Here is a 25,726-nt window from a genome sequence, read left to right on the forward strand (position 1 = left end):
TCAGTAACGCAATTTATAGGCATGTTATAAAGATTCATCAGAGTACTATTTCTGTTTCCATTGGTGAACACACCAACTTCTTCAGATACATCGGGACTCTTCCACTTGGATTTCTCCAGCTATCCCCGTGATAGAAGCTTTCAATCTGTGATAGAGATCAGTTAGAGCATCACTAGGTTTGAGATTCATGGCTGGATGAAATTCTGTTCTGCATATAAGCATAGTAAAACTGAGCAGTTAATCCAGCAGTCCGTGTGTCTCTAAACTAAAAACACATGTTCAAGTGATGATGGACAATTTTGATTGTGCTGGGAAAGACTGATGAACCATTCTGGCATAGCATACAAAAATTTTTACATCAATGTAATTAATCTTTCAGATACGAAGGATACACTAAGCAGGTATTTTTCTTTGCAATGAATGATTCCTAAAGCAGCAACAATGCACAAGGTGACCCAGGTATGGGATTTCCTGAAAATAGGCCTGTCTGCAACATGACAGCCATGGTCAGAGATCTTTATCAGATTCTTTTCTTAGTTTCAGGGTCTGGAGGCTGATTGTGTACATTTAGCTCATTCTGCAAAAATCTAGAACTCAAAAAAGAAAAGATATGGTGCCCATTATATTCATTTATCATGCTTGGGTCAAAACAGTTCTTGTGCCTAGAACTATGAGACTGTGTTCAGCAAATGGTCATACGTTATGCTAGACTAAGGGAGATGTACCTCTGGTTCTGTTGCCGTTTTACTTTATAACATAGGTGCTTGTTATCTGAACAAAAGTGAGAAATCCTTTTCCAGCAATGCCAAGGCTATCCTACTTGGAAGAAAGGAAGGAACACTTGACCAGTTGTATATACAGTATTAGATGGGAAATGAATTCAGGAATGTAACAAGAGGAAATAGTCTCTTCTAAGTTTTAGATGTTCATAATTTAGACAGCTGCATTTGAGCTAGTCTTTTAGAGCTCTTTATAATCACATAGAGAATTGAGATCTTCAAGGATATGATTCATCTCATTCTTAGGTGGGTGGCTAAAGAGCTTATATGACTTATGTCCTTAAAACCCCACTTTTTCTGTTGACTGCAAGAGATTTTTGACAGATGACACATGAAAATACGGACAGATGGATACCGCTGAAAATATGTCTGGTTTGTGCAGGCAATCCAGAATATCTGCTTTTAGTATATTGGGACAGATGCTTTTACTTTGCAGTGAAAGTTCATTGAGAACCCCCACTACATGCTCTCAGTGAGTCTTAAAGCTACAAGATGGTTTTGTTCTGCGATCCCTCCATTTTTATGAGGTCACTGTATACACTCTTTCAAAAGAGTGAGCTTCCCCTTCTGAAGTCTAAGCATTGCTCTTGCCTGGGTTGAAGGAACCACCTGCACACTCTTACCAGCTGTTCTCCTGTGTGTATTTGCCTGCTGTCACCTCCTCACCTAAAAGGAGGATAAATTAAGATGCTTTTACTAGATCATGGTTCCACTTCGAAATAGCATGAAACTTCCTTTTATTCATAAGATTTTTTTTTAAGAACACATGGTTTTCTAATACTCCCTGATTTTCTTATACTTTTTAAGCATTCTATTCTTGCTTAAGTGTACTCTTAAGTATCTTTGCAGCAATGTTCAGCTTGCTTTGCTAATTTTCTCAGAAGTTTTGGATTTCCACCATTTCTTATGATTTGGCTCAGCTGCATTACTGAATTTCTTTTCTGAAGCTGAGTTTGTTTACAATGGCTAATTGTCCAAATAATTCTGTAGAAGTAAAGGGACAGTGTAAAATAGACCCCTATTCTCATATATTGCTTCTGTGTGGCTTTTTTCCTCTTACAGCACCTAACGTATGGGATGCAAAGTAATTTTGCTTAGGAGGTGGTTTGTGGGTTTGGTTTTTTTTTTAAGGGTGCAGTCTCACATACATACCACTTAAAAATAGATGTCGAGGTATGAACACAGAAATACTCGGCTGAAACTGAGAATGTAATTTTAGGTGTTTAAAAATCCAAACACATTTATGGATTGTGTTTGTAGCAGTGTTGGATGCAAATGCTGTTTTAACTTTGGAGTGTTTTCTTTCTCAAAATATTTCTTTTTTTTCCACTTGTTTTTCCTAAGCTACAATGATATGGATGAAAGGTCTGGAAAAACTAAGGCTCTTGAATGCTTGCCTTCATTTGTGTGTTCCAATCACTTAAGAATAACTTGAGCCTTTATTCTAATGCAATCAGAGAAATTAATTCTGTAGAGTCAAAGAAAAGTATTTTAAATCAGTGTGAATTAAAGTAAGAAAGTGTCTTTGTAAGAACATTACAGTTTCAAACCTAAACTGGCATAAAATGCATACAAGAATATCAGCATTTTAATGAATTCCTCTACTAAGTCACCATCTTGAAGTAGTTGAATTCTACAAGGGATATTTCTCTTAAAATAAATGAAGTATAGGTGTAGGTATACAGTTGTATGCATTTACTTTCAGGGTTTTGGCAGCCTGTACAGCAGGGAAGAACTCTACACAGCCAATGTTTGTTTGATTCCTTACCCTGTAGTATGCTGTTCAGGTGTTTAAGACTCTGAGTCATCAGCAGTCTGCATCAGAAGATCAAAGTTCAGGCAGGGTTTCAGGGAGAAGAAATATGTTTGTGGTGTTTGGGTTTTTTTTAAATATTCCATTTAAATGAGTATATAGATGTCTGTCTCTTGCCCTAAATGTGGATACCCTGTTTTGCTATTGTGAACTGCTACTTTATTAGTGATAGGGTAAATACAAATGCTGTGTAATACTTTAGGTGAAAAATGCACACATAGGTGTCTGGATTTGAGAGGAGGAGAGGGATATACAGGAGTTCTAGCACGCCATTTCTTCCCCAAGCCCTATTAGTATTGTTTGGTCCAAGGCATGTGCGCTGGGTGTTTTGCGATTAATGCAATTGTACAAACCCCCTGTTTCTGCCCCATCTTTATCCATTTGGTTATTTGCTTTTGTTAGTTTTTCATGGTGAAACTCATTATCAGTGATGGTATTAAAAGTTTGTGTCGATTCTCTGGCATCATATTGCTTGAGTCGTTTGCCAGTCTTCACGCTATTCTTATTTGGTTAACTAGCAAGCCAAAGTTGAGCTATTTAAACTTTACTGTACAATAGTTAAATGGTAATGAACTAGTTAAATATTTATGAGGATTTTCAGTATGGTCATAGACTCAACAAGGCAGAACATAACTTTTAGGGCATGGAGTCCATCTCCATGACGTTAGCTGGGCTGTATTGTGCTACAGCAATTGATGTTCAGGCCTCTTGACCAATTTCTTGTGTTTTCACATTAGAATTTCAAGCTCTATCAGTTCAGTCACCAGCTATAGTGACTAGAGCTCTAGAAACACTGTGTAACTGGAGCCAAGAGAGTGTCAGCTGCAGATTTGAGAAGGGGAAAGAATTTTTAGTCTGAATACTTTTTAAACTCTTTGGGGTTGGTTTGTTTATATTAACACCTGTTTAACTTTGGGGACTAACTTCTGGATAAAGGACGCCTGTGTTAAATGTTCAATATCCTCAGAGTTTCAGCAATGAGTGGATGCCGTGACCAGTGGGGAATGGGTATGCAATGGTATAGGCATTCCCTATCGCATAACTAGGAACCTAGCCTCACACTGTTTGTGTGGCTGTAGGGTAGACATATATATATATGCACATCTACAAATGGGAACAGAAAAATCCTGTCTGTATTGAGCTGCAGTACTAGAGGTCTGTGTAAACAATCCCAAAACTTCTCGGATAATCATCAGCATGGTTAGTGAAAAAAACATTTTGCCAATTGCTGTTACTCTGAAGACAGGAAAAAGCCTTCATGTTATGTAGCAAAGATAAACACAACTCTGATATTTTTTTTCATCCTGTACAAGAAACTCTTAATTTTATTAGCAATAAAGAAAACAAGGAAGATTGTGGTTTGTGTCAAGTAGCTTCTTACATAAAGTCAAAACTTGTGTAGACCATTACTTAATAGAAAGGACTTATACTACCTAGGATTTGTTATTAAGTTTAACCTGAAGACCTGCTTGAGGTTGTTGGAAAAACTCAAATGTTGAGTACATACTTGAGAAGAATTTAAGAAGGTGATATATTTTTAAAGTACTGAATGAATGAAATATTTCCAGTTGAGGTGATAGTCAAATAGTGCACTTAATGTTTAAACAGAATTTGGCTAGACATCTAACTTCTATTAAGTTAAAAACAGTTCCATTCACCTCTGTTTTGTTTTGGAGGGAGGCATGTAATATATATTCTTTGGCTTTTTGGAAAAGGGGTGGGTTTTTGCACAACTTTTGTTGTGCAAAAATTCTCCTAGAGTTTTTTAGAAAGTAAAAAATCCTGTTAGAGATGTTCCATATAGATGTTAGAGGGCTAGTCAAATGCTAGAATTCAACCTTTTCCAGGCTTTTGTTACAATTTTTTAAAACCTGTATAAACATCAATATAAATGTTAAATCAATAGCTGTGATGTTTAGCCCACTTTTTGCCAAATTAACATTGCTTTTAAAAGTGTAATTGGCAATTTCTGTATAGATTGTAACAGTATTGTTACGGGGTTCTAATTATGTGGGTTTCTATCATGTGGGCCTCAATCAAGTAGAGCTCTAGTCATATTAAAGTTGCACTACTTGTTAACATAAAGCTAAATCTATGCAGTAATAAGGAAATAAGTAAGATTCTGGTGTCCCTAATAATTTCAGTGTTGGCTGGATGACTGGGGTAAACAGGAATTACTGAACCATTTTGCATGACAGACTGCTCCAAGTGGCAACAATGAAAATTTCACTTACGTGCAAGGAAAACCTTTTTCATGTGCAGGTTGTGAAACATGGTAACGGGTTGCTCAGAGAGACAATAGACTCTGCCTCCTTGAAGAACATGACTAGATGAGGCTCTCAGCAATCTGACCACCAAGTTAGGTTTGTTTTGACTAGAATATTGGACCAGATGACGTCCCAAGGTCCCTTTGACCCAGAATTATTACAAAATTCCTAAGTAGGCTAACCTATAGAAACAAATAGGAGAGACTCTGTTTGGAGAGGTCTGGATCAGGCCTTCTTAGAAACAGTCCAGGACCTGCCATACTGGACTATTACATTTGCTTAGAATAATGCAGTCTGTGCCTTAGTTTGATGCAAGTGCACCTGATAGTAGCATCAGTTTTTCACTTCCAATTCATGCCATTCTCTCATTTGTGCTCCTTGGTGTTTAGATGGCTCAAGAAACTCACTCTTGTCTTCACAACAGCCCAGGATGCTGGCTTCCCTTTCTTGAGAAATCATCATACTTGAAACCTAGCTTCCTAATTGTCTTTCCACCTGCTAAAAGGATTACAGTACTTTAAGGTCTTACTATAAGATATTCTACTACAAACAGTCTTCCTCAAAGACAGTCATATGGGAGGTCTTACCCAAAATACTTGCTTAAAGTTGTCCCTGAATTCTGTTACATCTGATTCTGTCTCTTAACCCCTAAACAATGTTACTTGTTTATTTGATGAGACTTTGTATATTGCCTTACAGAGAGTGCAGCTGTGGTTTTGTTTGGATGAAATAAATCATTGAGCTTTTCACTGTGATGTGACTGTAGAATTTGCTGAAAACATTAAGTGACAGTTGTTTCTTCCAGGAAACCATAAGCTTTGTTTTGGGATTTTGCAAAGACTTCTATTCTAACAGCAGGCTCCATCTGGATAGGTTAGTCCAACTGGTTAGTCCAGTTTTGCCTGGGATACTTCATGATCGGTCTGGTGGTATTCCTTTATATTTTATATATTTAAAAGTGTGTAGTACAATGTGGGGTTCAGTCCACGCATTCTTTTACTTTTCCATGGTGCAGGTCAGATGTAAACTGTGCTGAACAGAATTTCTGATTATTTTTATAGCCATTTTTTACTCACCTGCCTTGTGGCACTGGCATGACTGTTTGCTGATAGATTAAATTTGTGCAGACAGTCACTTGAAGTAAGAACACTTACTCAGCTGTAGTAACTGTGGCTCTTTGATATGTTGTCCTCGCAGCTACAGAGGAAGTATAAGTCACAGTGGTATAAGCAACTGTACTTTTCTTTTATGGACAAGCTACTTGCTGATGTAACCTTTTAAGCAGTTGAATGCCGAAGGGTGAATGATCTGAGAATGATCTTCCACTCTACAAGTCCCTTTTACTGTAATGTTAGTGTGAACCAGGTTAGGACCTTCCTTTAGGAAAAGTTCAGGATAAGCCAAGGCCAAATTATCCAGTATCCCTTAGAGATCATGTTAACACGAGGATGTTGAGCTAATGTTTGTAAAAGAGGCATCTAAGTTGAATTGGCTGGCAGATAAAGGCATGTATTTTCTCTTGGATTTTGCACAGAGAGAACCTCAGTCCGTGGCTTTTGGCTGGAATTACCCCTGCTGTGTGTGAATTTTTATTGCCTCTATCTTTACTCTGTGTTTACTCAGCAGATATCCAGACTTACCTTTGTACAGATTAGCTTTATTCTTCAGGGTACCACTGTTCCCTGCTGATTTTCTGTGTAAAATTACAGAGAACTTGTTCCCATTTTCAGCCTTTGTTTCTCTGTGGGAACCCTTAAGTAAGGTGCATTGATACAGACTTTTTTTTTTTTTACTTTGTCTGAAAATCACTGTAAATCAGTTCTTCCTTTTATATATCGGTATTCAGGAGGCAGAGCAAACAAGCTGTCAAGTTAGTGTGTCAAAAGATGGGCTTTTAGCAGTGACTGACATTGAATTAGGCTGAAACCGAGGAGCTGGGATTCTCTGGAGCCAAAAACACATGTTGGCTTGAAGTGGAGGGCAAGGATGGTAGCTGGCATGGGAAGCTGGTCTGGTCTGAAAGGTGAAGAGCTAGCAAGACAAAGCTTGAACGTTGTTTATAGTACAGTTAGTAACTGAAGTTACTGAGTTCTGTTAACAGTATTTCTATACTGGTATATATTTACTGATTTTTAACAACATTACAAATAAGACTACCTTGTGTCTGTATTTAAATACTCATTTTCAGGCTGATGGAATTTACTAAAATTGTAAAGTTAGTATGGTATTTATTGGCCTGCCATGAGTGGATGCATCAGATATTTGGATTTTGTCTTTTTCCTCTACTTCCAGTGTTTAAAATAAAATATCTGCAGTAACATTGGATTGCTTTGTGAAGCGCAAAAGTAATCTGTTGTAATCTGATATAGTAAGTGGGAGATAGCTTTAAAAAGTTTAAAGGCTTCTCAAATCAGTAAAGCCTTCTAATGTATTGGAGATTCAGCAATGAGTTTGCACTACTGTGAATTTCCACCTCTGTGTCATGACCATGTATGACTTCATACGGAATTATTTAAATAAGTGAACTTTCTTTTTAAATGCTTGTTGCGTTAATCAGACAAATCTGTGTCTAGGATGTTCTTTAATTTTGAAAATGCCTTTCCATTTATTAGCGTTCATTTTCTTCAACTTCTTAATGTGCACCTAGACCCTGTCCCTTCAAATCTCTGCCTGAGTTTATGTGAAATTCCTGAAGCAAATCACAAACTATTTCCATTGTAGTATTTTAGTGAAATTTTCTTCACACATTTAATCTTAAATATTCTGAGGAGAAACAGACATAATTGAAATAGATGGATTGAGATGATGAAATAAAATATCATTCATTCGTATCTTTTTTCAAGGTAGCAGTGATGGTTCTGAACTCAGTGAAGAGACTTCATGGCCAGCGTTTGAAAGGTAAGAAAAACTGCCGCTCAGAACCTGCATTTCTCTATTCAGACATTGCTACTTACAACCTCTCACTCAGTCCTGAAAATGATGATTTATTTTAGTGATCTAGAGATCTTCCCTATGTAAGAATATTAATAAACTGTAGTAAGTTCACTGGATCTGTTAAAACAGCAGAGAATTACCTTCTGCTTACTAGTAGTTAATAGGGCTTTTGTCTGATTAGGTGCTTACTCATTGCACACATTCTTCTAAATACCCCAACTGCTGTGCCATTAAAGCCCAAATGATTTTTCTGGTTTTATATATTTGTATATCCTGTGTATGCTGTTCATGTGACCTGTCTGTTTTTCATTTTCACTTTCCCTGAGATATTTTATGCATTCTTGGTCCCTTTGTTCTTATCATTGACATTTTCACCTGTTTTGTCCCTCTCATCTGCTCTTCACTTCATTTTTACTTGCCCTTGTGTTACGTGGGAAAACACAAAAATGCCCCTTGCCAGAATTAACATCTTGCTCCTCATCCAATACCTGCAAATGCTCAGGTGACATTGACCACTTCAGTCCTTTCCCATGTTGTATTTGAGAATGTGGAAAAAGACTTAACAGCTGTAGTTTAACATAGTAAAAGGTGGAAATTTCATCTTCCCACAGCTGAGTAAGATGGACAGTACAGTGCGTAGCTTGCTTCTATAACTCAATTTCAGGTAATATATCAGCTTCAGAGTTGCCATGGATGACTTTTTCCACCATGCTTTGAAGACATGTTTTGTAGAAAGTTTTGTCAAAGAGCTGTCTTATTGTACTTGGGAACTGTTACCACAAACCTTATATTCTGCTTGAATTCATTGAAGCAGTTGAAGTTCTGTGTTACTTTTTGGAAGAAATCTTTGAAAAGCTCTCTGTGCCAAAGGTGAACTCTTTGATATGTCATGCTATAAATATGATGACATACATGAGGAAATGCCCTTTTGATTCCATTACATAAGTAATAAGAACATTCCACATGAGGACAGAAAAAAAATTGGGTCAGAAAGAAAACCTCTAGCTTGTATGTGCTTTGTGATGCAACGTGCAACATTCAAAAGGTTTTCTTGCTTTTCCTTCCCTGGTGCCTTATGGAATTAATCAAGTTCAGATTATTTCTCAAAGCGAAAAAGTTATATGGAAAAGCCTTAGACAAAATGGTGAACTGAGTGCTTTTACCCTGAGTAGCAAAAGAAACTTGCAGCCCAGAAAGCCAACCGTATCCTGGGCTGCATCAAAAGAAGTGTGGCCAGCAGGTCAAGGGAGGTGATTCTGCCCCTCTGCTCTGCTCTGGTGAGACCCCACCTGGAGTGCTGCGTCCAGCTCTGGAGCCCTCAGCACAAGAAGGACATGGACCTGTTGAAGCGGGTCCAGAGAAGGGCCACAAAAATGATCCGAGGGCTGGAAGCACCTCTCCTATGAGGCCAGGCTGAGGGAGTTGGGGTTGTTCAGCCTGGAGAAGAGAAGGCTGCGGGGAGACCTTATTGCGGCCTTTCAGTACTTAAAGGGGGCCTATAATAAGGATGGGGGCAATCATTTTAGCAAGACCTGTTGTGACAGGACAAGGGGTAATGGTTTTAAACTAAAGAATAGATTTAGACTAGACATAAGAATGAAATTTTTTACAATGAGGGTGGTGAAGCACAGGAACAGGTTGCCCAGAGAGGTAGTGGAGGCCCCATCCCTGGCAACATTCAAGGTCAGGTTGGATGGGGCTCTGAGCAACCTGCTCTAGTTAAAACTGTCCCTGCTCCCTGCCAGAGGGGTTGGGCTAGGTGATCTCTAAAGGTCCCTTCCAACCCAAAGCATTCTGTCATTCTATGACACTGAAAAATTTTAGTAAGCCTTAGGCTTAAACTCGTGGTAACACTCTCCAGAATTGTTGTGTGGACTTCTGAGACAAAGAGGTTTTTCATCCCTGTCCTAATGAGAACTGGTTGGCTCAGATTCCCCCCAGTTAAAAGGTTTGTTCCATGTCAGTTACGTTAGAAGATTGCTCTTCATCCTCCAAATTCCACTTGCCTTCAGTATATACTTCTCTCCTGAGAGAGCTGTTTGAGAACTCTGTTTGAAGTTGCATGTCTTTGAGGGCAAGTTCTCTTGCCTGCTTCCAGAGAGAGGGATTGGGTTCCTTACAGACACTCAAAACATTATGTGTGAAATTCCTAGAGATACACAGCAACCTTGTGTCTGTTTCTTGGTTTATAAGATGACCAAACATGATTTGGAATTTAATAGGTAATACACTGACATGCAAATACCAAAATTTAAGATAACTAGAGAGGGTGTCTCTCTAGTTTTGATCTGTACAGTGGGTTTCCATTCTTATAAAAGAGTCTTTAAGTGAGGGAGAAACATTAGTTGCCTGGAATTAACAGCTACTGGCAAAATTGGGATACATCCAGTGTTATTAATGACTACTTCCTATGCAGTGCATGTGAGAATTCAATATTTCCCAGTGATTTAGGAGCAGGATCTTTGGGTAGGAGGGCTTAAATCTGCATCATATGCCTAACAGGAAGAAATGAGATACTCCACACACAGATTCCCCAGGTAACAAAAGGAATTGTAACAAATATTCTTGGTTTTCCTGGCCCTCCTGTTGTTTGTAACGGGGGAATGCAGAAGGGATAAGAACTAGAGTCACTGATTGTTTTAAAATGCAGCAGAAACTTAGTTTGAAACTTGAGAAAGAGCTTTCAGCATTGGGGTGTCCCTTCAGGCTAATCAAAATTACTTGAAGAACTTTAATTCCAAGTCCTGACAGTTATATCATGTAAAGGGCAGTATACTAAGTGGCACTTCAGTCTCATTGGTTGTCATCCTGAGTGTCTCTGAATAGATTTCCCTGAAATAGCTCAAATCCAAGAGCGATAGCCTCCTTGTTATGCAAAAAAACCAAGCTTAAGAGTAAGAAGAAAACATATTTCATTTGCACGCAAAATATATGTACACACAAATATACAGCTCGTATTATGGTTTTCTTCGTCTTAATTATTGTTTTATTTGTCTATAACTTGAATGTATTTTAAAAAAAAATCAGAAATTTGAAGATACTGGTTGTGTTGAAAAACAAATGATGGCAACTTCTGGGATAGATTAGTAGACAGTTATTCATTAGTAAGTTTTTGATAATTCTTCTTGCAGCAAAGGCAATAGTTTGAGCTGGTTTAAAAAAAACAAAACAACAAAACCAAACAAAACCCACCCATTTTTCTTGTTTAATGCTGCTGACTTTTACTGTATCCCTTCTTTAAGCCTGTTTTGTTTGCCTGCTGTATGCTATTCTGAGTTCAGATCAAAACATGACAATGCTACTTGTTTAGGTTTCCCATTCTGAGAAATACTGCCCTGTCCGTATATAAGCAGCTTTCTAGCTAGTGCAAAGCCCCTCTCACAGGTGACAGATTGTTAGATTTATATTACGTAGGAGGTTTTGCCTGTAAAATTCTCATAGGCTTGTACTTAACTGCCTGCTTCTGCAGAATTAGAGCAGATTTTCAATCTTTCAGCATAATACAAGCAACTAGAAAAATCGATAAAAAATAGGATGTGGAAGACTAAGTGCCTATGCTTCTATTGACTTTTTAAATGGAATTCAGTTGACTAAGGGATTCAATCCAGACAAACAAGGTTCAATGAAGCAAAGTAGTATTCAAGAGGCAGGTCTAGAACACAAGTCCTGGTGAGGGATAACAGTATAGATCAGGTTAAGGACTCTGAAACGTGAAGCTTATAGGTAACATTTAAAGCTTATATGAACTGGAGAATTGAAATATTGCTTAGCTTATTTCAAGGTTACTTAATACAACAGTATTTTAAACAGTGTCAGGCATATTTTGATAGTGCTTTTGATTCCTTTCAGCCCAACAGCTTGTGTGTGTGCATACTCATAGAAATTGAAACCATTTTTTTGTAGTAGCATCTAAAGTCAGAATTTAAAGACAAGTTTTATTAATATGGTTCCTTTACGTTGATTTAATCTCGAAGAACTTAATGCAGAATTTGCTCTCAAAATGTATTATACCAATGTGCCAATAAAACACTCCATTATGAGTTCTGACAAAGAGAACATCTGATGAAATAAAAAACCATGGTATCTACCCCTGCATGCATTTTTTCTAAATAAAATGATCCTCTGTTTCTTATGTAGAAGAAGTGGCTTTGTGATACGCACACAAAAAAAATACTGTGCTGTTTTAGCAGTTGTGCTGTTTGTGTGAATAAAAGTATATGTAATACGTACAATTTATAATGGAATCCAACAGGAACAGGTTGTACCATTCTCTCGGTCCGGGGACAAGAGTGTCACGAAATGGCTATCGAGGCCACATGAAGGCCAGCAGGTACAATCCCCACTGCACACAGAGGTGTCAAACTTTCCCTCTGGTGTTGGTGATTTGGTTTGGTTTAATAATTAAGGGGGTGTTTTCTGATGTTGCCTTTCTAACTTACATGTCAAAATAAAGGTGGAGACCTTTTTCTTCAGGCTTAAAGCTTTTCTCTTCAATGACTTAATCTATATTACCATAAGGGCTTCTGTTCATTCTGGTCTGCAAATCCAAATTCTGAACCATTTGGATCTTTTTATATAAAGGCTTTAAAGATGTTTTACTAGAGGTAGCTTTTTAACTGCCTGCCACTGTGTAGCAGTGTTAGTAGTTCTCATGTGGACAGTAAAGCTGCTTCTTGTGCTAATGGATGGCATTCAAGATGTTTTCTTTGCTGGCAGTTCTGTATTGAATTTCTTTTCCCTCTCTTCCCTGAAATCAGAGATATGGCTAAAATGAGTAATGCATTAAAATTGGCCCCAATTTATTATATATAGTATTATTTGCAAGCTGACAGAGTAATATAACTGATTATTCTGATTAATTAAAATACAAATTCTGTCTCCAGCTGTGTGGCACTGTAGTTGGGAAAGAGATGGCCATTAACTGTGAAATGTTTTTCATGTTAAGGAGCAAGCATTGTCTCACTGAATTAAACTCATGTTCACATCTATCAATGTCCAAAACTGTCTCCATATCATCATCCTCAGTAGGTGCTGCAATGAAAATGTTTGCTAGATTTCCAGTTTACTTTGAACTTTCATAAATGTTAGGATGGATGAAACAGCAAATCCTGGCTTCAAAATGAGTTTCAGGTGCTGTTCAATTTCTTGGCTTTTCTAGAAAACTGATGGGTTCAGCAATTTAGTTATGCTCTGATTGACATTTACTGAAATGATTCCTGTTGTAATTTTTTTCTGATTGAAAAGCCAGTTTTGTAAGCCAGTCAGCCTCATAATTTTAATAAAGCTAAGTTTTCTTTTCAAAGTGCTGTACCTGGCATTTGTTTTGGCCCATTGCTTTTAGATCCTGCATAGGGTGGATGATTAGTAGAGCACCAGATGCATTAAAAGACCTTGAAGCTGTGGTTTGGGTTTCTACTCTTTATTACTGCTACTGCCCACTCTTCTTGCTTTCAGATATTTTAAAGATTGTGCATGTTTGAGCTGTGCTTCGTTTTTGATGTGCTAATGATTCCAGTGTTGCTAACAAAAAAATACTCAATCTTTCTTGCAAGGGCTGAAGGAGAGGTTTTAACACGTACAACAACTGTATGAATGTACTTCAAACATTTGCTCTTTAAAATTAATTGTTCTTGTACTTAAGTTGCATCTTGAGTTTTAATTTTTTAGTTAAGGATTACCTGCTTGGCTAATTAATTTTTCTGATCACTTTTGCTCGTGAGTGTAAATTCCACAACAGCAATTCCTTGTAGCAGCCAAAGTCTTTTTCTACAATGAAGTCCAATAAAAAAAAGTTGGCATTTCTAAATTACAATACAGATGTTTGCATTAGTTTGTGGTAATGATTGGAAAACTACTTCAGGAAAAATAGTTTTTTCACACAAATCTTCACATGCTCCTTTCAGCTCCCTAGAATCTGAAGATTTGGCTGTTCATTTGTATCCAGGAGCAGTTACTATTCAAGGTGTTCTCAGGAGGAAGACTTTGTTGAAAGAAGGCAAAAAACCAACAGTAAGATTTTTAATTCATTTTCTCACCTTCTTTCTTTGCCCAGTTATAAATACAATAAAACGGCCATTGTGCAACTGATTCAAGTGTCTGAGATCTCCTCTGCCTTGCTGATTAAGGTTTAGGGTCACTGCATTCTTCTGTTTGGATTTATTCAGTTTATAAGGCTATACCCATGATCTAGGGAGTAGAAGAGAAGCATCAGGCTACATAAAATTTCTTACAATTACTGATAACTTTAAAAGAGAGAAGCATGTTTTGTCTTCCTGAATGGTAGGTGGATCCTAACAATTTATCAATAGATAATAAACCTTAGCATTTGCATTGCAAGTGCTTGATTATGAATTATAAATCAAAATACATATTCATGGCAATGGGAAATACCTTATGGCAGTACATAAAATGGAAAAGACAAGACACAAATGTACTCTAACTCAGTGAAGTGTTCAATAAGGGTTGCAGGAAGTATAGAGTAAGATGCACAAAATTTTTCTCGGATTAGTGAGGAAAGGCACATGTTCGTTCTGCTTTCTAGATTTTTAATGCATTCATAGGCCTACATGAATAACTAGAAACAGCGGCTTTGGAAACATGACTGATGGTATGGCTGGGCAGTTAGTGCTGTCATGTTCTTGCAGGATGGTGCCTGCTATTTTACAGCTCAATATTATGAAACATTTCACTTACCCATTGCACTTTTGGGTTTTTTTCCCTTTTCTCTCCAGGTAGCATCTTGGACAAAATACTGGGTAGCATTGTGTGGAACCCAACTCTTTTACTATGCTGCAAAATCTCTGAAGGCTACAGAAAGAAAACATGTATGTAAAACAGGTATATTCTGGTATCATCTGCCAAAATTAAAGTTTGATTTCCTGATGTAAACACTGAGAGAAGTTCAGGACTTGCATGATTTCTAGTCAGCACTATCCTGTCTTCCAGTCAGTCACCTCATATGGATATGCCCTAGTGGAAGTAGCATGCACGTTTATATGCTACATCAAGAACATCTGCTTTGCATATACCATGGGTCTCTTTGAATTTGTTGGTCTATGAGGAAGGGAACTATGTCATTGGATCTGTCTGCTTTCCTAAGATAGAAGTGATATGTTTTAATGATCTCCGAGTCTTGCAACAGTTTGTTGCTACTTGAAATCCAAACAAGCATTGATGTGGAAAGACTGAGAAGTCTGTACTGGTTTCATATATGTGGTAAAATTAGATTACTCTCTTTTTCTGTTTAATCCTGTAATCCGTTAACTATAATGGAGTACAAAACACTTCATGTGTTAAGCAGAGAGCTAGCATATCATATGATGCTGGCTTTCCTTCTGTTCACTGCAACTTTATTTGAAAGAAGCTAAAAATACTTTGCTTATGTGAGGAAGTAGTAAAAGGATTTTCTGTAGATGTTCCAAGGATGCTATGATGTGCATAGTTCCTGTTTCACTGGTTAATTATAATGGAAGAGGATGCCACCAGAGATTCGGTTAAGAAACTGGGTAAAATTTGAGGTACTTGGATCTTTTTCCGAGTTCATTCACACTCGGAACCATTACTTATAGTTGCCTTGGCCAGTGTTTCAGGCTTTGTGCTCCTGTTACTGATGTGATGCCTTTAGGCTTTATGCCAAAATTGCATTTTTTTTTTTTTCTTTTAAGAATAGACTGTGTATTTGTAAGTCTCTGTCCACTGTCTGTCGAAGTACTGAATGATGGAACACTTTACCATACTTGTACCTATTCAATCAAGCTCTTCCACTATTGTATATAAATATTTTAAAATAATTTAAATAACATATGGCATTAGAGAACTTGGAAAAATTGCATAAGTGGTAATTTTATTGTTTGGAAATTAAGTCTTTTGAATTTTTATGTGGTCTATTTGCTTATACGTTTCCTTTAGAATAACAGTTTTAATCATTTAAATGGCCTTGCCCTTTCCTTAGGAAAAGTATATGAAGTAAAAAGGTAACAAATGTGAACATTCAGGTCTGGTATCTGATCCTCTTGAGTTTCTGTTACTGCAAAAGCCTTTACAGAAGTAAAGTCTTGAAATGCAGTCATACCCATTTAGAATGCTCTTTCAAAAATTATTTTCTGAACCTATTGAATTGACTTTTAATATTCCCCAAGGCACTGATGTGTTGTGATACCTACAACAACTAAACTACTGGTGAACAGAGACTAGTGCCTAAGAAACTAAAATCTGTCTTGCATCCTTATGTTCTTGTGTTTATTTGTCCAAGGATGTGTCAGCAGACCAATAACAAAGGTTGCAGATAGAGGCTAGGAGACATTCAAGTCCATAATGCTGGCAGGATTACCCATCAGAAGCCTGCCAGCATTATGGCTTGTGAATACTGAGTGGAGCTTGAGCAATGCAGTTCCCAGGAAAGGGAGATGGAGGAGCGGTAGTAAAAAGCTAGAGCAGATTTATTTTTTAACAGTTGGCTCTGTGGAATTGTACTGAACTATCCAGCACAACCTTGGATTTGTCTGTACACAGCTGATGTCTTGCTTTTAGCTTGTTTAGGGCAGCGAACATATTTCGTTCTGTTTGTGGATGCAAAGTGTGTTATGAAGCTCAGGTTTCTGATTTGGTTTCCCAGGTGCAGTCATGATTAAAAACAATGTAATACCTATTAGCTATGGTTTGGGTTGTCTTTTATTTAAACAAATAGTTCACAGTAAATGCACACATACTTCTGCTCCAAAGGTTATTGTAACACAGAGTATAATCTTTGTGCTGAAATTAAGGTGGAAGATAACCTGGTAACTGCTGTGGGAGGCTGAGATTAGGGGATTAGAGGGAGAGACTCCAGTTTATTAAACAGCCTAATAATAGGTGGTCAGTAACTTTGTTTAGCTAGTCTGCCTGTGTTGTACTTTTAGCCTATCTATTGATGGCTTAGATTTCCATCCATTTCACTATAGGGTTATTGTACAAAGCCTCGGCTTTTGTTCTGAAGTCTGTAAAGACGATTTGTCAAGTGTCATGCTTCAATTCACATTTGGTTGCATTTTCAGAAAGTTAATCAAGAGAGAATAAACTGTGGATGGTCAACCATCTGTAGATAGCTAGTGCTTGAGTATATGTTCACTGTACAAATACAGTCCAGTTATATTCCTAAGAGGTCCGTTCTGCAAAATAAAGAGATTTGACACTAGATCTAGGGTTTGTTTTGTTACTGTCGAGATTAAATGGATAAAAAGGATGATGCTCTCTGCTTTGAAGCAGATTTCTTTTTCAAAGATTGATACATTTGAGATTTACCTAGGTAAGATATTCCAAGCATCTTCTGGAGCCACGTAAACATGTCTTTTTAGCTGCCTTTCTCAAGGCCTCTGTGACATGGAAAGGAACGCTGGCAGTTAAAAAGTCAGTCTGCTATATAAAGTTTCCTGGCTAGAGCTCTCATGGTAAATGTGCCTTGATTACAGGCATGCTTTTGGCCGTTCTGCTGCTGCTGTTGCTTCAGGCAGCTGAGACTGAGGACTTGGAATGCACTGACACTGAAAGCTCTTCCAGGCTTATAATAGCCAACCTCTTTGGAAAATCAGTGCATAAAAATCCCAGTGTAATCCAGCAAAAAGGGCAAGAAGTCCGCTGCCTTTTAGACATGGGCAAGCCAGCCCTTCTTCTCATGCCTGTGGTCAAAGGAGTGCATCCAGTATCGTGTGTATTCTAGATGTGAATCTAGTTCAAAGGAAGAGGATGCTGTAGATATCTGGATATGACAAATTTTCTTGTGCTGCATCTACTAAGAAAGACTACTAAATATAATAAGCTTTGTATTTTAAGTAGCGGACAGGTTTCAGTTATTACTAGGGTAATGGAAAATTGTCTGTAATGAGCATGTGAACGTCAGAGCCCAGAGATCTGGTACAGGAGAATCCGAGAGGAACGTGTGTCAAATGCTTCAGGTTTTCTCATATGCTGAAATGGTACCCACAAACAAGCTTCTGTGATAAAACTGTAGCACTTGCACACCTTTAGAAAAGGACAATGGTAAAAATAGCCAACTTAAAATTAGTCTTCAAGGAAGCATTCACCTGAAAAGTGTGAATATTCCCATGAAAAACTGTTCATAGTGATTGGGCTGGCAAAATCTTGCCAATTTCTGTGACAACATAGCATGCATGAGAGATTTTTCCATGTTTGTAGCTACTTGGAAAAGCAACGGAGACTTTTTGAGCCTTCATGCTCAAGCATGAACCCTTGTTCATTCCAAGCCTTCCATTGTGTGTTATATTCAGAATTAGACCCATTTATTGGCACTAGAAAACTTGGTAGGTGTTGCTCAGGCACTTTCACTGAAATACCCTGATAAAGAATGCCGTCATTCTAGGAAGTATGTTCAGCCACCAGGAAAATTATTTGAATATTAGAAAGGTGTAAAATCTCAACAGGAGATGAGAAGGGAGGAGATTTGTAGGTGCCAAAAGGTTGGAGTGAAAAGTCTGTTCACAGATTACTTCAGAGTTTTTGATTCAAAGATTTATGTACAAATGCCTTTGAGCTCAGAACAACAACAAAAAAATGTAGTTATGTGAAGCCTAGCTGTGTAGTTTTCTATGTGTATAATAAGAGTGTCATTCCAGTGGCCTGTATAAAAAAAGCAAAGAGGAACCAGCAACATTAAATTACAATGAAGCCTTCATTCCCTTCATGTTAACAAAGCAGACTTGCTGTTAGCAAGGCTCTATGCATCAGTGGAGAATGAACTGCCCTGGGGGACTATGTAAACATGGAATACAAATCCAGCCATGCACAGGGATGGAAAACTGACATGTGTTTCAAGTGATGACAGATTAACGCTGGTAGGAAACACTTTCCTTGTGTGGAGCTTTTTACTTTTTGGAGAAGTACCGTGATTAACTAATTGTTTTGAATAAAATGAAAAAACAAGAAGCTGTAGCAGTTTTGCATGGTAATTTCACATATTGTATAACTACTGTTATGATATATAACTAAGATAGGAAAGTGCAAAGGTGCTATTTTCATTAAACTCTAGAAATGAGTGCAGTTCAAGAGGTACGTTGTTGATCTGTAACCTATTAAAACCACTTTGTGACTCAATTTGACTTATTAAAAAATGAATTATTAATGCTTTTTGCTGTGTAGGACTACCTGAAAGTTTGCATTTTGCAGGTCCCTATTAAGTGTAAGTTGTGTCATCTTATTTTTCAAGGCAATGTCTTCAGTGGGTCCATAGCAAATCCTGAATATATTCTTACTTTTTTTTTTTCTAAGAACTCATGAGCTATGTACTTATTTTATTCCCTTTCCCTGTCTTTATTTCTTCTTTCAGATAAAATTCCTTAATGCTTTCCATTATTGACTGGAATCTTCAAAGAATTTTTAGTTTCTATTTGGAAAGAAGTTACGTTATCCAGCCCTCACTGTAATGAAATGTTGTATGATAGAGCTTTATAATTTACTACTTCTTCTAAAGAGGTATTACCAAATCTGTCCACCGCCCAAAGGCAGTAGAGTTACTTAATTTTAGTATATGTGGTTCTACAGATTTTATGAGGAATGGTCTTTTGCCACAGTTTTATCCATAGTAATTATCAAAAAAAGGGCATCCATTTTGCAGTTTGGCAGGCAGGTCTTTCGTAAGAACAGACATCATCACTTTTACACTTTTAAGCTATCTGTACAAGCATCCCTTCAAAGTTTCCAAGCTTTTAAATTTCCACTGATGTTACACAAATGTCAGCTGAACATGACTGGTAGGAATTTGCTATGGAATGGTTCCTGCAAGTGTAACTATAGTGACATAGAGGGCAGTACACAGACGATGCATTCAAAGGTTTGTAAGATAGAGACTGGACTCTTAAATTATTTTGAACTTGGTTAAAATACTTTTTGTTTCAAATATTGGTCTAATATTTGTTCATTTCAAGTTCTAATGTATTTTAAACCTGGGTCTAAAGTGTAGCCTGTTGGACAAGTCCCAGACAGATAAACTTATCTGGACATTCAAGGTCTCCAGTTAATCTATGACATAGATTAGAATAATTTACATTAGATTTGCACTGGAATTTTATTTATAAAGTAATTATATTCCCATATAGAGAATATTCTTATAAACTGCTTTGCTTGTGATACCCTCAAACTTATTAGCAGTAATGGTTCCTTTTGCTGAACCAGAGTTCTAGATTTGTGATGGTATAGCAATACTTCTAAAATGAAACAGAAGACATTTGATGCTTAATGTTGTAAATCTATGTGGCATTAGTATGAAGAATAAAAGTATTCTAGAACTATAAATTCATTTCAATGACTTAAAATATCCCCAAGATAGCTTTAGCTTTATCATTTCTAATAATGTAATTAAAGAGAAGTAAAAATTACTGTGCTAATAAGGAGGTTAAAATAGGGATTTCACAAGACAGGAAGAAGACACATCTGATAAGGAGCAGCATATAGCAAAGTTGGACCTCCTGGGCAGAGAAGTGAGGTAAAGCAGTGCAGAGGGTAGGAGTGCTAGGATTGATGAAAAAAGTCTGTGTCAGACCTGTGAATGTGGGAAGAGGAGATCTGGCAACTGAAGACTTGAGAGAAACTGAATGAATTAAGTATTGGGGAGTGAATGGGACTGCCTGAGCAAGTAATGAGAGGTGATTTGTGAGGGTCTACTAATAGATAAGCAAGGAGACCAGGAAGAAGGAAGCTTGCAGTTTGGAAATGAGTTGGATTTAGTGGGTGAGTAGCCTGAAAGTAGAGAAAAAGCCTGAGAAGTAGAAAGTAATATTGACCAGGTGAATGAAAAGGAGAACGGGTCCAAAATGCTGTCAGGAGAGGGGCTAGTGTAGCTGAGACAGGTATTGTGCTTAGAAGAGGCCTAAGTTACATGTTAATGTGTGAGTAACACCCTGAATGGGAAAATCCCATCATTTTGTACATCTTGTCGATAAAGGAGCACGTTACATTCTTCTATTGAATCTATGCCCTCGTTTGATCCATTTCATTCATCAGGTCATAATATTTAATTACACAGCTGTGTTATCTTGTCCACAGGACTCACATTATGTGCATTTACAGACTATTATAATAATTAATGCACGTTAACTTTGAATAATTACAGCACAGAAAAGTTTAATTCTTCTGTTCGTTAACAGTGGAGGGATTAGCTTTGCATTTGCTAATGCACTTTTGAACTATAGTGTACGTACCCATGCGCAATAATGTGGTGAGGAATGCTATTGTCTTCATACAGTGTAGTTTAGATGCCTGTTGACACATTTTGGGGGATTGTGATATTCATTTTAATTTATTTTTAATATCATTCATTGTGGTAAGTTCTGTTTTCACTAATTCCATATAAATTTCGTAGACTTTCTTAATTTTGTGAAGTGCTATGCTTCCTTTGAAGTTATTCTGTGTCTTTAACAGTGTTACTGAGAAGAACTGGCCCTGTGAATACTTGCTCTGTGCAGCGCAGTCAGTCTGGCTGAAGCTTCTTGTTTCACACTAGTTTACATCTGTGCTTGTATTTTCAGTTCAAATCCACACCGAGTAAGAATGTGTCAGTGGTGGGCTGGATGGTGATGATGGCAGATGACCCTGAGCATCCAGATCTCTTCTTATTGACTGATTCTGAGAAGGGTAGGCAATGCTAGCACCCAGAGTGCAGTGATTCCCAGAATAAACATTTGCTTTGCTGAGGTATTCATAAGCAACTAAATGAAATTGGAAGGATGTTACTTTTCACTTATTCAACTGCTCTCCAATATGCCATGTTTGCCCTTAGAATGCTATGGGAACAACTGTCCATGGAGAATCCTTGGAGTCTTCATTAAGTTCTAAGAACTCTCCAAACTCTAACTCCAGTTGTGATTTTTATTGGAAGTATTCATCTGCATTCTTTCAAACTATATTTAGACCACTCTAACAATTAAAAAAAAAGTTCAATATTCAGCTAACACTAGGTGCTTGACCAGTTCCCTCTCCTCTCCAAATGAAAAACAAACCCCAAACCAAACTATCTGTTCAACTGTAGCGCTGTTACCAGGAAAAAAAACCCTAAGAGATCTTGACTGTTTTGCAGAGAAGCCTTGATTTCTGTTACTCTGACGTAGCGCCCTGGTTTCAGTTGTGAAACTGTGAAGAAATTGTTACTTTTCCATAGCACTTCAAACTGCACAGAAGGAGCATCATTAGAAGTTCTGATAAAGGAGCCTAATGTTCTTTATTGCTTTATCTCCTTCAAGTCTTAGTACATTTTATTTTCCGAGCACCTATTCTAGCACCACTGATATGTGGTATAAATTATGAATGCTTGTCAGCTTAAACTCAGCAACAGCAACCTGAAATGATTTTGTAATACTTGGTCTTTCTGAACACAAGCAAGCAGTGTATAACACCAGGCACTGAAAGTATTAGTCTGAAATGTATCAATATGTTTAGGAACAGTTTTCAAATGTAGCTTTCTAGATTGCATTTCAGTGCTATCTTGCACTTCATTAAAAATTATGAAATGATATATAAACAAATTGCAATAATGGCAATGAAGAAAAGCATTTTTGTTGTACAGTTCTGAGAAATGTTTTGTTCTTTCCTAGTTGACACTGGTGTTATTTGAAATCTAGAATGTTGGAAAGGAAGTCAGGCGAGCTGAAACTTTTCTCGCACTAGGTCAAACAATTAAGTTGTACCTATGCTGGATAAAATGTAAAATTATATGAACCTTCTGCTATTAAATCTTTCCATAATGTTTTAATTTAGAGTTATTTGAATATGGGTAGGATTTAAGTATATAGTATTGTTTGTGTTTATCAGCTTTTCCTCTACCTTTCTCACTTAGGAAATTCATATAAATTTCAAGCTGGAAACAGAATGAATGCAATGCTCTGGTTTAAACACCTGAGTGCTGCCTGCCAAAGCAACAGACAACAGGTGAGAGCAAGATGTTGAAAAGGAATATGAGCTGTTAAGAGCTCAAAACTGACAGATCTTCAAGATGACCAAGCTGTAACTGATAGCTTTGTATGAAGAGCAATCTACTCTGAGCAGCCTGTACATTGATTTCACATGCTTATTGATTTGCCTTAGATTTCCTGTTTGTCCCTTTGCAAACAAGTCCTCAGAGCTTCTGTGGTAATGAAGAAAGGTTTGGGACTATCTGGAGGCTAATTTAAAGCAATTGGGGAAATGGAAGGAATGCTTTAAAATATCTGTCCAAGTGCCCATTTTAAAAAGGCTCTTTTACAGTTATATAAAAAGCTGTAAACCGTAGCATTCAATATAAATTCCAGATAACTCTCCTGAAGTACTATTTTGTCAGGTCTCATGCATGCACGTTTTCTGTTGTTTGTATGTATTTCTAAAATGTGTTTAAAAAAAAAAAATTTAGTCCCGGATACATCTGGCAGACTTTGAAAGCAAAAGTATAATTTGCCATGAATCAAAAAGGAAGATAAGACTACTCCAACCCCTATTAAATTCTGTTCCCATATAAATTCTTACTGACCTTTTTCATCAGCAAATCATTTTTAAGTTACCACTTTGTCTTCCTGTAAATCTCCCATTTCCTTTGCACATTTGTTTATGGAGTTCCCAGAGCAAAAGCACTACTAAATTTCAAGGGAAAACAAAAGGACCTTTCCAGATCCTTCTGTGCTTTCTTGTTCAGCTCTGCTTCTGAGAGAAATCTAAGGAGTAAGGAGGGTTGCAGAAGCTCCCTTGAAAGCATTTAAGACAGTGCAAAGGAGAGGAAATTGGGTTCCTGGCTGGAGAATGTGGGAATAGTAGCAAATAGTGGCAAAGAGTTTGCAAGAAAATGGTGACTTCCAGGCAAGCCTGAAAACTGCCCTCTGAGGACAGCTTTTGTTCAATAAGGCTTAACAATACTATTTAATGCAAACTTGTTTAAAGCATTCAGCCCCTAGCTTGTGCAAAAGCAGGCTTAAGGATCTTGGCGGGGCCTCCTGTGGAAAATATGACAGCAAAGTGAAGATAAGTGTAGGAGATTTTAAAAGGAAAAAAAAAAAACAGGAGGGGAGGATTAATGAAAAAAACCTACCACTAAAAGGCCAAAACCCCTACTACCATGATTTGTTACGTGTTTTCTGGCATGTACTATATGGGCTCTTGCAGCATAGTTGCTCCCATAGAAGCAGCAGCGCTTCACACAAACGTTAGGTTACAAAGGTTGGTAAAAGAGTTAAAAAAAAGAAAAAAATCCTGTAACATTTTTCTCGTGATCATGATTTGACCCCTAAGCAGTGCTTTCCCTAGAGAAATGCCTTATGGTACTATTTAAAATGGAAGATCTTGTTTATTTGTTAACAGTGTGACTGCCAAAGAAAGACTGCATGTTTAAACGTGCTTTTGATAGAGTATAGACACCTACCCAGTTGACTAATATTGGGAACTATTTTAATAGATGTTATTTTTAATTTTAATGGTGGAACTTTAGTCCAGTTGATCATTCTTGCTTCCTCGGGTAAATGGTAAATGTAAAGCAAGAAATGCTTGCTTCAAATCTGACCAAACTGGTTATTTATTGACAGTCATCAGGAATGTGGTGGCTCTTTAATAACCTGAGTAAACAAGAGATGTTGCTGTCAGGCAAATTCCTGATGGGGAGAAAACGAGGATATAAACTAATGTAATGCAAACTAGCTTTAATCTTCATGAAAGGGAGTGATGTCTGCAGCAGGCATTCAGGTTTCCTATGGGAAAAGCCCAGGCAAGTGTTTATGCCTCTGTTTTTTTTAAAAATTAGTCTTAAAAATACTAGAGGGCCTATGTCAATCACTGACCTGTGTGCCAAGAATTCTCTAGCTGGGACTCGAGTGAGAAGGTTCTGCTTGTGTAGTTTGGTGCTGAGATTTATCATGTTAAAGTTGTTTTGCTGACAACTTAAATCTTAAATGTCATCAAAATTAATAAGATCTATGGCCATTTAATAAAATTATAAACCATGCAGCAGTTTAATATTTTGGTTATACCTGGGTTTCCTACAGCTCTAAGTACATTTGTACTGCTGAATGATAGTTGCATTCCTCCTCCCCCTTTTTTGAGACAGAATGAGCGTTAACAGTGTGCATTTAAACAGGTGGCTAGTCTGTGAAACAGTGGAGTGTAAGTGGCTACTACCCAAAGTAAAATCTGCTCTCATTTATATTTTTGTTTTCAGGTTCCTGCCAACTTGATGACCTTTGAATAATAGGCCAATTCAAAACAAAAAAAAGAACAATTTGAACCATCTCATAATCAAGAACGAGGTCCTGATGAAAAATGTGCCAGAACAGAGCCTGTCAACTCGATCTCTGAACTCTGGAGCCCTGAATAAAACCACTAATGTTTGGGGAGTAGAGTCCCCCAAATTAAAAATGGAGTTGCAACATGAATTGCCATGAACCATGCTTCGTTATATTCTCTGAACTGACCTGTGGAAACCACTGCCTTAAAGAGTGAAAGGAAAAACAACATGAAACACCAAATAGTGTGTGTGAAACTTCTGGCGGTGCTGTGCTTGAGTTAAATAGATTGTAGCTAGTTTGAGTTTCTTTTAACTTTATACTAATTTTGAAAATAACTCACCTTTTTAGGCATTCTTAAGAAAACAAGTAAACTGGTATTTAAGAGTTGTATCAAAAGCTATGAACCAGGCAAAAGAGGTACTACATGTTCTAGAGATGTTGTTTAGACTATACAAGGAGTTCTCAATGGGAGCTTGTCCCAGGCACGCTTAGCCTGAAGCAATGTTACTTCTCTCAGACCTACAAGTATAAGAAACGTTAACAACTGCAAGTTTAAAATAGCTGTGAGCTTGCAAACCTTAGTACTGTATTGCCAATGAGCGGCACAAAGGCTGAGCACTTAAATACCAAAATTTTTTTTGGTACGTTGTTACCTAATTCCTGGTTAAAAACGCAGTTCATGTGTTTTGGGTGGTCAGTGGGTGTGTCTGG

At 37.4% G+C, this 25,726-nt stretch overlaps 1 protein-coding gene across 2 annotated transcripts in view; it reads left to right on the forward strand.

Moving 5' to 3' along the window:
• Nucleotides 1–24,978, forward strand: part of RALGPS2 (Ral GEF with PH domain and SH3 binding motif 2) — a 104,682-nt gene extending 79,704 nt beyond the window's left edge. The window contains exons 13-19 of one of the 2 annotated variants that reach the window (XM_075710573.1): nt 7,703–7,757; nt 12,046–12,123; nt 13,697–13,802; nt 14,525–14,617; nt 21,308–21,413; nt 22,612–22,703; nt 24,949–24,978. In XM_075710573.1, coding sequence (XP_075566688.1) covers nt 7,703–7,757; nt 12,046–12,123; nt 13,697–13,802; nt 14,525–14,617; nt 21,308–21,413; nt 22,612–22,703; nt 24,949–24,978 — 560 coding nt within the window. The remainder of the gene's footprint in view (nt 1–7,702; nt 7,758–12,045; nt 12,124–13,696; nt 13,803–14,524; nt 14,618–21,307; nt 21,414–22,611; nt 22,704–24,948) is intronic. The other variant, XM_075710572.1, reaches the window with a different exon arrangement.
• Nucleotides 24,979–25,726: the final 748 nt, after the last annotated feature.

The sequence above is a fragment of the Pelecanus crispus genome, chromosome 5 (genome assembly GCF_030463565.1).
Source record: "Pelecanus crispus isolate bPelCri1 chromosome 5, bPelCri1.pri, whole genome shotgun sequence".
NCBI lineage: Eukaryota > Metazoa > Chordata > Aves > Pelecaniformes > Pelecanidae > Pelecanus > Pelecanus crispus.